This window comes from Panthera pardus, unplaced genomic scaffold (assembly GCF_024362965.1).
Source record: "Panthera pardus isolate Hobbes unplaced genomic scaffold, ASM2436296v1 HiC_scaffold_2, whole genome shotgun sequence".
Taxonomy (NCBI): Eukaryota; Metazoa; Chordata; class Mammalia; order Carnivora; family Felidae; genus Panthera; species Panthera pardus.
This window is the reverse complement of record NW_026526765.1, coordinates 42677796-42689974: the sequence shown is the minus strand read 5'-3', so window position 1 is coordinate 42689974 and position 12179 is coordinate 42677796. Positions and strand designations below refer to the sequence as shown.

General features: G+C 54.2%; 1 protein-coding gene across 3 annotated transcripts in view; it reads left to right on the top strand.

Moving 5' to 3' along the window:
- CAMK2A (calcium/calmodulin dependent protein kinase II alpha) overlaps nucleotides 1–7260 on the top strand; it is a 63414-nt gene extending 56154 nt beyond the window's left edge. For 2 of the 3 annotated variants that reach the window (XM_019464412.2, XM_019464413.2), the window contains 2 exons: nucleotides 3294–3522; nucleotides 3832–7260. In XM_019464412.2, the coding sequence (XP_019319957.1) occupies nucleotides 3294–3522; nucleotides 3832–3835 (233 nt within the window). In that variant the 3' untranslated portion in view covers nucleotides 3836–7260. Of the gene's footprint in view, nucleotides 1–3293; nucleotides 3527–3831 lie in introns of those variants that run through there. The other variant, XM_053907030.1, reaches the window with a different exon arrangement.
- The last annotated feature ends 4919 nt before the right edge of the window (nucleotides 7261–12179 follow it).

Genomic DNA, 12179 nt, shown 5'->3' with positions numbered 1-12179 from the left:
TATCCAGGGTACCCCAAAGGGAAGGCATATACCACTGAGGCTACCCAAGATGATTTCCGGTGCACGTGGGCATCACTTGAAACAACATTGGTTCACACAGTGAGAAAGTTGGTCCCTTTCCAAATTCTCTTTCAATACGTCTGGTTTCATCAGGGGGAAAGGCTCAGCTGGGTGCTGGTCTTAAACATCTCTCCAACCTTCTAATTTATCTCTTCATCAAAGAGAGAACGGTCTCAGGCTCAGATCCTTTGCGGGCAAGAGCTCAGAGCTAGGATTACATAACTTTATTTCATTTACACTGGACTCGTGATTAAACTTGTATTTGTGATACTGGTTGTTCATTACTGATTGTGCCAGAAAGTTTTCTTTTATAATAAATTGACATAAATTGATAAAGTGTATTGATTTAAGGAAGGATTGTAATGAAGTCAGTATAGTGGCACTTGTAGGTGGCTAAAACAAAGGGGGCATTTAAGTGACTGAAAAAGGATCTAGTCCAACTCTATAACACCTGACTCACTCCTTCCCTTTCCCGCCCTGTGTCACCCCCTCTCAACTATGTGTTAGCAGCCCCCAGCTGGACACTCCTCTCCTGCCTGCACCCAATCTAGGGGCTCAAGAGCACCCCCAAAAAGCTGCGGAGAAGGAAGTTGCATTTTCCCTTGATTAATCAAACTCTGATATTCCAAGGCTAGCAATGGAGGTTAAATTCTCATGTGAAGAGAGGTGGCTGGACCCCAAGTGTCCCCATCTCCCTGGAGCTCCCTCGCTGATCACCATGGCCACCTCTATACAGGCCTGTCCTCTGGGGGCGCTGGTTCCCCAGAGTGGACTCCCCAATCCCCAGCCAGTAGAGCAGAAACCAGGCTGAGCTGGCTCTAAAGGCTCAGGGGTGGGAAAAGGAAAATAAATACAAAGAGAAGGCTGACCTAGTTGTTGGCCTGCGTCCGGGCAGGGGGACCCATCACAGCACCGGCCCCCTGGACTGCAGGTTTGAACGCCGAAGGGCCCATGAGAGCAAGACCCGGAGTAACGGCCCACCCCAGGCCAAGTCTCACCATCCAGCCTGTTTTTCCCTGCCGGTGCTGGAGGACCTGGCCCTTTCTCCCACGCTGCCCACAAGGGTGGATGTTAGAAGGCTCCGGTCTAGTCAGAGACACCAAATTAGGGTGGTCATTTCTTTACAAACATCCCCCAGAACCCCAGCCCTTGCCAACAACAGCAAGGCGCAGTGCCCTCAACAATGCTGAGCTTGTCTGTCCCTTCTGAGACGGTTCTAGATTGTCCTAATTCAGTCCCGTCTGGAGACTGACTTCTTCTAGGTCCTACTGCATTTCCTTCAGGAAGTGGCCCAGCTTGGGACAAGTCAGATTGCTTCTCTGGACCTCAGCTTCCAGATGTGCTAAAATGGACGCATTGAACTAGACGGTCTGGAGTGCCTCCAGCCCTGATTGCTGTCAAGGATACTTGCTGAGGCCTCCTTGCATTTGGTAGGAAGGCCACTGGGTGACCTTTGACCTCTGAAGTCTCTCCCAAGCCTATAATGCAAACGCTCTACATTCTCTCTGAGAGCCCCACATTGCAACAGTCTGTTAGTGTAGTCTACGTATGTAAGACTCAGTGATTTGGAGTTCTGTAGGCAAAGCCTGGGTATAGTGGGATTATAATATTAGGGATGCTTCCAGTAGTCCTGGAAAAAAAAAAAAAAAAGACATTTTATGTTTTCTAGGAAATCAGTGGTTCACAAACCAGGCTGGGCTTCAGAATCAAAGGGGGGGGAGGGGAAGGGGGCTTTTTAATAGTATAGATTTTTGAATTGTCATCTCTAAGGGAAGAGATGGGCAGTGTATATTTTAAGTCAGCTCTCTATGGGATTTGGACCTACATTTGGGCTACACCAAGAGAAGGCATGAGGGTTCCTCTAAAGCCTGGGACCCTGGTGACCCCTGTCCAGCCCCTCCCTGGGTCATTGTCTTGCTGTGCTTTTGTTTTCTATCTTGCTAAAAAAATGGAGAGTTCCAAGAACCAAAATAATTAATCCTACTACTAATAATAATAACAATAGTAACTCATATTTTGCATAGAGAAAGCTGGTTTCAAGTACCTTGTCAGTTCTGTCCTGATCATAAGAGTTATGTATTTCCACCATAACTCTGGAGAACTCCACGACCTCACCCCATGACCCCTAATTCTATCCTTTCAATTCAAGATCCTAAGATTCTGCAGTTTCAGTATTACCCAGGTTTCCATAATTCTTTCTGTTGCCAGTAGGGATAGCAACTGAGGGGTCCACGGGCCATCTGGACTGTACATATGTTTCATGGGGCTCGCATGTGTTAAATTTGAGTTAAATACCAATAATAAAAAATGAAGCATTTTCACATAAACATCCAGATTTCTGGATTCTCTTGAAAACTCAGAAGATGTGGCAATGTGGGTTCCACTTATAGCTGACCCTTGAGCAACAGGGGTTTGAACTGTGCCGGTCCACTTATACGTGCATTTTTCCCAATAAATACAGCACAGTGCAGTAAATGTATTTCCCTTTCCCTATTAAGGAATAACATTTTATTTCCCTTAGCTTACTTTAAGAATATAGCTCATAATACAAATAACATACAAAAGATGGGTTAATCGACTGTTGGTGTTATCAGTAAGGCTTCCAGTCAACGGACCGTTATTAGTAGTTAAGTTTCAGGGGAGTCAAAAGGTATATGTGGATTTTCAACTGTGCAGAGGGTGGGTGCCCTAACCTGCGCCCCCTCATTATTCCAGGGTCAGCTGTACTCGCATATCAGCCACCAGGGAAGCTGTGTACAGGGCGCCCTCTGTAGGTCACCAGTCTCCCCCATTCCTATGGCTCCCTGACTCCGAGGCAAAGGGTCTGTTGTCACTTAGCATTTTACACCCAGCTCACCAGCCTCGTTTATGTACACGCCTGGCCCCCGTAGGGAATCTGGGTTTGAGACCCTGGTCTAAGTTCATCTGATTCTACCATCATAGTCCTATACTTCTGTGTGTCTGAGATACTGTGATTCTAAAATCCCATTCCCCTGTGTTTTAAGAACTGGCATGCCTGAAATCCATTGTCTCTAAGCTGGGATCTGATCTAGTCATCTAGAAGGTCTGCCTTGACACCTAGCTGAGCCCTGTCACAGACACCCCTCCTGTGGAAATGAAGCAGGGGGCGGGGAGTGCCTCTGCTGAGAGGGTCGCTGGGAGATGGGCAAATGAAGGACGTGAAGAAGGCCCCCAAGTGCATCTCCTGTGCCCCCCCCCATCCCCACCTCCAGTGTGGTCTCGGAACAGCAAGCCCGTGCACACCACCATCCTGAACCCCCACATCCATCTGATGGGTGACGAGTCGGCCTGCATCGCCTACATCCGCATCACGCAGTACCTGGATGCGGGTGGCATCCCCCGCACGGCCCAGTCGGAGGAGACCCGTGTCTGGCACCGCCGGGATGGCAAATGGCAGATCGTCCACTTCCACAGATCTGGGGCGCCCTCCGTCCTGCCCCAGTAAGAGCCTCTCCTTCCCGCCATCTGTCATCTAGGGTGATCTAAAGGAACAGGGTGGTGTCAGTCTGGAGGGGGACATGTTGGGGCACTTGGGCACTGGAAGGCCATGGGGTGGGGGCTGGAGGACCACAGGGAGGAGACTGGCCTGCAGGTCCCCGGTGGGGGAGGGGGGGCCAGGTAGGGTGCTGGGTGGGGCCCACAGAAGCAGCTCCGACTCCATCTAAGGACGGGGGAGGGGTGGTTGCCCAAGGAAAGCATGACGCCCTCGGGAGCAACCGCCATTACCCACAGACATACCATTTCTTACAGTTGAAGGACCGGGCCGGGGGCCCTGTACCGCAGAGATGTTCTCTTCGTTCACGGAATGTGGCTGCTGGTTCTCCCACTTGGATTTGGCTGGAATTCCCCCAATCGCGTCACCCCATCCCACCACCATCACCATCACCACCACCGCCACACCTGCATCAAGAAAACCTGTCTGTCCACAAAAGTTATCATGACTTCAGAGCAAATAGCCACATCTCCCTGCCACCACCTGTCACTCTCCTGCCAGGGCGAGGCTTCCTCAGGCCTGGGTGCCCTGGGTGCTCTGGGTGCTGGCTCCGAGGACCCCCCCCCCCCACCCCCGCTCCTGGCTGTCGCTAGCCTGCTCTTGCCTTGGCTATAGGCCAGAATGCCCAGCTGTGTGTCCCCCAGGGGCTGAGGAAAAAGAGGGACAGAATCAGGAGGAATGTGGATCTGCCCCCACCTTTCGCTGTCTCTCTCCTTCCAGGGTCCCCCTCAACCCCTGAGCCAGCCTCCCCTGTGGGAGAGGGTGAGAGAGGAGCAGACACCAGGAGTCCCCACCTGACACTGCCTCCCTAGCTCTTCTCCCATCCTGTCCCCTCCTCCTGTCCCTGCGGACCCTTCCCCTCAGCGTGTGGAGCACAACCGTCTCAGGGTGCCCTCACTCTTCTCCTCCGGCTGATGTTCACCTCCAACAGTAACTCCCATTCCACCCCTTCCATCAGCCCTGGAGAATTCCAGCTCCGTCACATCTGAGGGAGAGAATCTGATTGCTTTTTGGGGGCAAAGAAGGCAACATTTAGGTATCACTTCTACTTGGACCGCATGCCTTTTTATAGCCAAACTTCTGTGTGTTTCCTAAATGGATTTTGCGTTCCTGGATATCTATGTGATAACTAAACCTCTCAAATTATTGTGGGGAAGGTCAGGTTGGGTTGGGAAGGGACGTGGGAAGAGGGATGAGGGGTAGTTTTTTTTCTGTTCTAGGTCTCTTTCTTTCTTTCTTCTTCTTCTTCTTTTTTAATGTCATCTCTGAGATGGACTTTGTCACCCGTGGTTATCTGGGGTCGAGGTGGACTCAGTCCCCGGGGATGGAAAGGTGCGGGAGGTAGGGGGAAGAGGGGCTCATTGACATTTTGGTCCTAAGGTTCCTTTTCAGGACTGTAGAAACACCAGATGTTAGAGCTAAGAAATAGCAAATCAGGGCAGAGAGAGCCGGTGGGGGGTGGGGGGGGGGGCGGGGGGAGGTTGTCAAGACGGAAATTATCTTTTTTTTTTTTCTTTTTTTTTCTTGCCTCCCAAACTGAGGTTCCTACTACGACGCTTCCCAGCTTCCCCGGATTTCATTGCACCGCATCTATGTGCCCTCTCAGCCCCTCCCCCAGTCTTTGGGGGTTCACGAGCATGTGTCTCCATTGCCTCTCCCCTCTGTATCTGCTGGTCCAAGCAGAGCACTGGAATTTCTCCTCTTCACGCCTCGTCCTGCAGCCGTGGGTTCGAATCTCTTTTTTTTCCTTTCTCTTCCCCTCTTCCCCTGGGATTGACTCTGATGTGGAATGCCTTGGCACATCCACTAGCATCTACTGTCTGCACTGTTTTCTTTGCATGACTTTATATGCAGTAAGTACGTCAAAAAAAAAAAAAAAAAAAGAAAAGAAAAGAAAAGAAGAAAAAACACTCAGCAAAACCAATCTACATGTTTTGGACAAAAAAAAAAAAAAAAAAAATAGAGGTTGTATTCTCAGTGTCCGACTCGGAATTATGTTGCCGCCTCTCTGTGCTTTTGGCCTCTGTGTGGCCGTGTTTTGCCAGCATGAGATACTGTCCCCTCTGGAGGATTTTAGGGGAGGAAGAGCCACATCCCCAGGGATTTGGAGGAGGCTCTGGTTCCCCCGAACCTCTGGGGAGTCCTGGGTGTTGGCTGGAGGACTGAGGGGATGTTTGATCCAGGACTTTCTGAGTTTTCCCTGATCATGAGTTGTCTGTTGGGCCCTTTTCACAAGTGCTGCTGCCCTGGGGACAGGTGAGGCAGGCTATTCTGGGGCTGCAGGCCAGGATAGAGGCTGCCTGGGCCTCCTGGTCTCCAAACTGGTTGATCACCGGCCTCTATCCTTGGCAGACACCCTGTTGCTGAGGCCCAGGGGCAGGCACCTGGTCTGCCCCAGGTCCAGAGGGCTTCCCAGTAAGGCCCAGTGATCCCAGCGTCCCAGCCACAAAACCGCCTGCCTCCCTTGTGAGCTGCCAGCTCCCACAGCCATCCCTAAGCCAAAGGTGAGGGTGCAGCCTTCACAGGGGATGCTGCAAGTACCAAGACAAAGTCTGGTCCCTTTTCCAGCCTCAGTTTCCCCATCAGTTAAAGGGTTAAATATTCCTGCCCAGCCTATGTTGCAGAGCTGATGGGGGATCAAACAGGACGGCGAAGTGAAGCCCGATGTACCTGCAAGAACTGACAGGATCCACTGGCTGGACCCCTGCTTCATTCTGGGCCTTGACCAGCCCCCACTTCTCCCCCACCTGCCCCTCATTCCCCCTCTTCGGTGCCTGTCAACTGCTTATTAGCAGTGGACTGTGGGGAAAGAGCATGCTTTGGGGGTTAGTAGGATTCCATCCCCAGTTCTGACCAGACTTGCTGTGTGACCTTGGGCAAGTCCGTTTCCTGCTCTGGCCCTGGGTTTTCCCACCAGGGGTAACTGAGCTGGAGGACCCCAGTGTCCCGATCTTTATTTGCTGACATGCCTCCCGTCTACCGTGTCCAGTTCCAAGTGCCAGAGAAATGGAGGCAGGTCCCTACCCCGGGAGGAAACGGCCCCACGAGGAAGGCCACTCCTGTGGGCGGGTAGTCAGCCAGTGTGGACCACAGGCCATCAGCGCGATCCTGAGGCAGCACGCAGGGGAGGCTGGCAGACAAAGTGGCCCAGAGCCCACCCCCACCAGACAGTGAAACTCTGCTCCTCTAAAACATCCTGTAGACGCAAAAAAATCCAGACCTAAGACCAGACCTAGGCTCCAGCATGCAAACACCTTTATAGGAAAGTATTCTCCCAGGATTACGCACACTGTGGCACTAATCCTGACCCACGGCCTCCTGTCTCCCAAAGGGAGACCCTTTGGGGGATGTGTTTGCCAGACTCCCCATGCTGGTTTCTTTGTTACTATTTGTCTGGGGGGCGGGTGGGGGGGGGGGCGTTTGTTTCAGTTCTTTTCTTTTCTTTTTTTAAAACTATGTGGCTGTGAATTTGAATGACCACTGCTCAAAACTTCTGCTATTGGGTGGGAGGGGGGGGAAAACGGGGTGTCTGTTTTATTGGTGTTTTCAGTGCAATAAATAGCTACAAACTTCTGTGCACTTGAGGTCTCCCTGTCTCAGTCAAGCACTGGCACTGGGTGGGTTTTGTTTGTTTCCAGTACAAGATCTCTCCATTTGCAAAATAAAAGCCAAGGTCTCCCTTCTGATTGGGCCAACTTGGTCTCATGCTCAAGCCTGAGCCAATTGCAGTGGGATTGTGTCTGGACCCTGTGCCCAGGCTTAGAGCCAGGGGTGGGGCTGGCTTTCTCTCAGACACATGGGGTGCCCTTAACAAGAGTGGGTGGCGGGGGGGGGGGGGGGGGGGGGGGGGGGGGGCGGTGGATGCGGGTTGCCACAAACAGCAGCAAAGTCTCCCTCAGGGGTCTTGGGCGAGGCTCTTCTCCTCTAGGCTTCCTAGGCCTTCGTTTCCTTGTAAAATGAGGAAATTGTTCCATAAGTCCCTCCCCACCTATTCTCTCCCCTCAGCCGAACCTCACAGACAAGCCCCCAGGCCTCCGAAGTCCTGGAGACGGGTTTGGAGAAAGGGGTAAGGGAGAAATACCTTCCAAACCCACAATCTGTGGACAGAATGCCTGGGGCAGGGGCCTTGGGGCTGGAGAGAGAGATGGCTTGAGAGGCTCCATTGGCGGAAGGGAGGCCCCTGCCATATTAGAGGCCAGTTTGGTTCTGAGCCCAGGATGTCAGGCGGAGCCAACATGGTGATGCAGAGGCTTTGGCTCTCCTCAAGGCCACGACAGGGTAAGCACCGGTCCTGGTTTGCTGATGTAGGATTTTCTGTAGTAAACCTGGGACGGCCTTAGGCAAGGCGGGTGAGCTGGTCACTCTCAGCCATGCTGCCACCTAAGAGGCCTGGATTCCACAGGATCAGGGAAATGTGCCTTCTGGAGCCCACAGTCCCCTCTAGCCCATGCTTGGGACATCTGGGACTCCAGAATTCCTGTACCAGCCACTTCTGGGATCTAGCCTTGCCGCCGGTATGCAGGGTGGCCACGAGGAGTGCTGAGAAGGGCAAGGGGGTGGGTTGCAGAGGAATGTGGGGCCTTCTATTTGCCCTCTTGCCCTGGAGTCTGCTAACCTTTGGGGCCTGGGCTTCTCCCAGCTCCGGCCTTCAAACAGCCTTCGGATCTCCCCACCTGGGCAAGAGGAAGGGCCCGAGGGTCTGTGCTGCCATTGCAGACAATCGCCAGCAGGTGGCAGCACAGGAGCAGGTTCCAGCAGTCCTGGGCTCTGTGCCTCCAGTCCCCAGTAGACCTCAAGATGTATCCTTTAAAAATTTTTTAAAAATGTTTTTATTTATTTTTGAGACAGAGAGAGACAGAGCATGAGCAGGGGAGGGGCATAGAGAGAGGGAGACACAGAATTCAAGGCTCCAGGCTCTGAGCGGTCAGCACAGAGCCCAACGCGGGGCTTGAACTCACAGACTGCGAGATCATGACCTGAGCTGAAGTCGGAGGCTCAACCCACTGAGCCACCCAGGCGCCCCTTGAGGTATCCTTTAACTCAGAACACACCAGCTCCACCCAAAACACTACTATTGTTTGACAGTAGTGTGACCCTTTATAGCTCACAAAGTGCTTTCATAATACCTCTTGTGTCAGTTAGAAGAGCCTTATCCTGAAGACAATGAGGCTCAGAGGGTAAAAGGCTTCTTGCCAGACAGAACCCGGAATCCCTTCAGGGCCTCTGGTGACCCAGTCTGTGTTTCCCCGTCTCTGAACAGCCAGCCAACTGTGGCTGGGATTCTTAGGAATCTTTGACCATCTGTCCCTCCATAGTCTACCCCGCAGTCCCTACCTCCCCACTGCCCATTTGCTGTGAAACCCGCTGGCTCCTCTCCTCTTGCTCAGTGCACAGCGATGCTCCCTCACCCTTCAGGACACAGTTCTGGTGTCTTCTCCTTGGGGAAGCCTCCCTCACACTCTCCCAGCACTTGCTGGGTTAGGGCCCTCTGTGGGCTTACCCAGCCCCCATAGCCATCTCCTCATAGTGCCCTGGGCTGCAGTCACCTAAGGAAGAGTCTGCGAAGCTGAGGGCCCCTTGAAGGCAGGACAGCATCTTTTCGCTGCTCCCCACACGCACAGAGTATCATCACGCTTGCTCAGAGTAAACTCCTGGCAAATGTGTGCCTCAGCAGTGACGGAGGGATGGCTGGTGCAGGGGCTGGAACTTCCCACCCACTCCCCCACTTCTGCGGTAACAATGGCGAAGTCTTCCTTCACACAAGGTACCAGGCACCCCTTACTCCCGGGCTCTCAGGATCCTGGGTTTGCCCCTCCGCTGGGCACTACATTTCTCTTCTTTTCATTCCATGTACACAGAGACTGTAGTGGAGAGGGGAAGGAACCTGACCAGGACGGCCCAGGGTGTGAGGGAGGGAGGGGGGTTTCGGGATTTTTAGCCCCTCCAAACACCTGCTGGGGCCTGCTGCAGCCAGCTGGGCTCTGAGTAGGGCCCAGTGATGAGCTGGGCATGTCTCCCGTCCCCAGAGAGGCCATCCCAAGAGTGAGGGACATGCAGAGAAGCAGAACGCAGGACGGGCTGGGGTGGGGGCTGGGTCTGGAGGTGCCAAGTGTACAGAACCAGAAGAAGGAGCGGGAGAAGCGTGGCAGCGACTGGGATTGCCCGAGAGGCTTTGTGCACGTGCCCCACAGGGTGAAATGGTGGGGAGGGTGGAGGCCAGAGCAAAGGCTGAGAGCCCAGCACAGTGGATCAGGGAGGGGTGGGGAGAGAAGAGGCTAGGGAGGAGGCTGTTGGGGCCAGAGTGTCAGAGGGCCATGTGGGTCCCAAATATCCCTTGATGTGGATGTGTTCTTCTAGGGCACAGGTAGGTCTCCAGAAATGGAAATGGCCTTCCCCGGACTGGACCACAGTAAATCTTTTAGGAAACATCCCCCAGCAGGTGCTGGGAGTGTTTGCTCAGGGCGGGGCGGGGCAGGTCCAGTCCTGTGGGAATGGCCCCTCCTCCTTGTCCTTCCTCCTGGGACATGCCCCACCCTCCCTTCTCTACCTGGGCCTACCAAGGTCTCAGAAGCCACTTCCCTCTGGGCATCCTGGCCTTACCATTCTTTCCTGGGCTTTGGGCCAAAGCTGCACGATGGATGGAGCTATCTAGAAGTAGACTCCCCCTTCGCCCAAGAAAAAGGGGAGAATTATCATCATCCTCTCCCAGTGTGTCCTTGAGTGAGTTACTCTCCTTCTGTGGACCTCAGGTGTCTCGTTGTTACAAAGAGGGGGTTGAGCCTACAGTCCCCAATATGGGAACCGAGTTGGCTATGCAGAGTCACCCAGGGAGTATGCTAAAAATACAGATGTTTAGACCCTCCCCACAGAGGACTGGATGCATTAAGCCTGAGCTGGCCTCCAGGCAGCTGTAATTTCGAGAAGCACTCCGTCTGGGGATTCTGCACCAACCACCCCATTCTCCGGTTCCCACAGCCATGCTGGGAGCTGGAGGACCAGTTATCAGTAAACCCCACCCCAGCCTGCCCGCTTCCCCATCCACTCCCCTGACTCAGCTAGATCAATATTGACCATTGGCCCCTCCCCTGCCCCTGCCTCCTGCCACCCCAATCCTTGAAACTCTGTGAGACCCTGACCCCTGGTCAGCCGAGTCAAGGTCAAAGCAAGCCTCGGAGCCTGGAGGATTTCAGTGCTGCCCTACTCCCACCCGGAATCTGCACCTCCTGCTGGCTTGGCAGGACCTCCCAGCCCGTTGGTGACGCCATCCGAGTTCTTAACCATTAACTCCATCCAGCAAGAGGGTCCCAGTCCTGGAATCCGGCTCCGAAGAATGAGCACCACTTCCCTCTGTGGCTTTCCGACCCATTCATTTTACAGGTGGGGACACTGAGGCCCAGCCTCCCAGGCCCCTTGCCATGGAACTGGAGGATGCCAGCTCGCCCTGAGGCTTCCACCATTGCCTTGACCCTGGCTCCAAGCACACCAATCCCCACCCTCCTTCTCCCTCTGTTGGTTGGAGGCGGGAGCTGGGCCTCACTTTCTTTATCTGAACTAGGGACAGCAGGCTCATGAGAACCATCCCACCTGCAGGCCTTCTGCCTGCCACGGTTTGCACTAAGCACTGATCGCTTTTTAAAAACTATGCACTGAGCACCTATATTATCCCATGTAATTCCCTGCAGAGGGAAAGCCATTGTTCCCATCTTCCATCTGAGGGTCAGGACACTGGGGGTCAGGGCAATGAAGCAGCAGACCCAGTTGAGTCGTCCAGCCAGTGGACAGCTGAGTCAAGACTGGGCTCCGACTGGCAGAGTCCGAGCCTGCCTTGGCTCCTGCTGACTACAGTTCTGGAAGGGATGCTGCTCACAGATGCGGTGGCTCAGTGGGAAGCGGCTTTCTTTCCCTCCAGTAGAAAGCGATCCGGGATGGGGTGCCGGGAGGAGGCCTCGGCGTGGCCAAGGGGGGCGGGCTGCCGTTCTGTCCTGGGGGAAAAGGTCAGGCAGCAGGAAGTCAGGCGGAGACAGAGGGGTGAGGGGGGGCGAGGGAGGGGGTGCTGGCCAAGGATCCGAGGGCAGGCAGGCGGCCCTAGACGCCCTTCCAGGGCAGGACCAGCGTCAGCGAGGCCTCAGGCCCCAGAGGGAGTGGCCTGGAGCTCAAGGAGCCATATTTTCCATGAGCCACCAGCAAAAAATGAGTCTGGAGAAGAGTGTCCACCGCAGAACCAGAACTGTAGGCTCAGCAAGCCAGGGTCACGTGAAATTCAGAGGGGCTGGGACTGTCTTAACTCTTCGCTGGCTGTCCCTAGAGCTACCAACAAACTGCTTTCAGTTGCTGCCGCGATGTGCAAAGTGGTGACCTGATGCTATGGGTCCCTGACGGCCATACAGCCAGGGAGGGGCAGAGCTGCCCACTATGTCGCCACGGACCCCTCCAGCCAGGTGTTCCTGGTCCCCAGTCAGTTCCTACTGCAGCCGGGCCCGGCTGGGGTCTGTTCTGAGCCAGGGAGATCTGAAGTCAACGAAGGAATGGGGCTGGGGGCACTTGGGGGGTTGGGTCTGAGGGCGTTTGGGGGTTGGCGCTGGTGGCAGAGGTGGGAGAAGGGTGA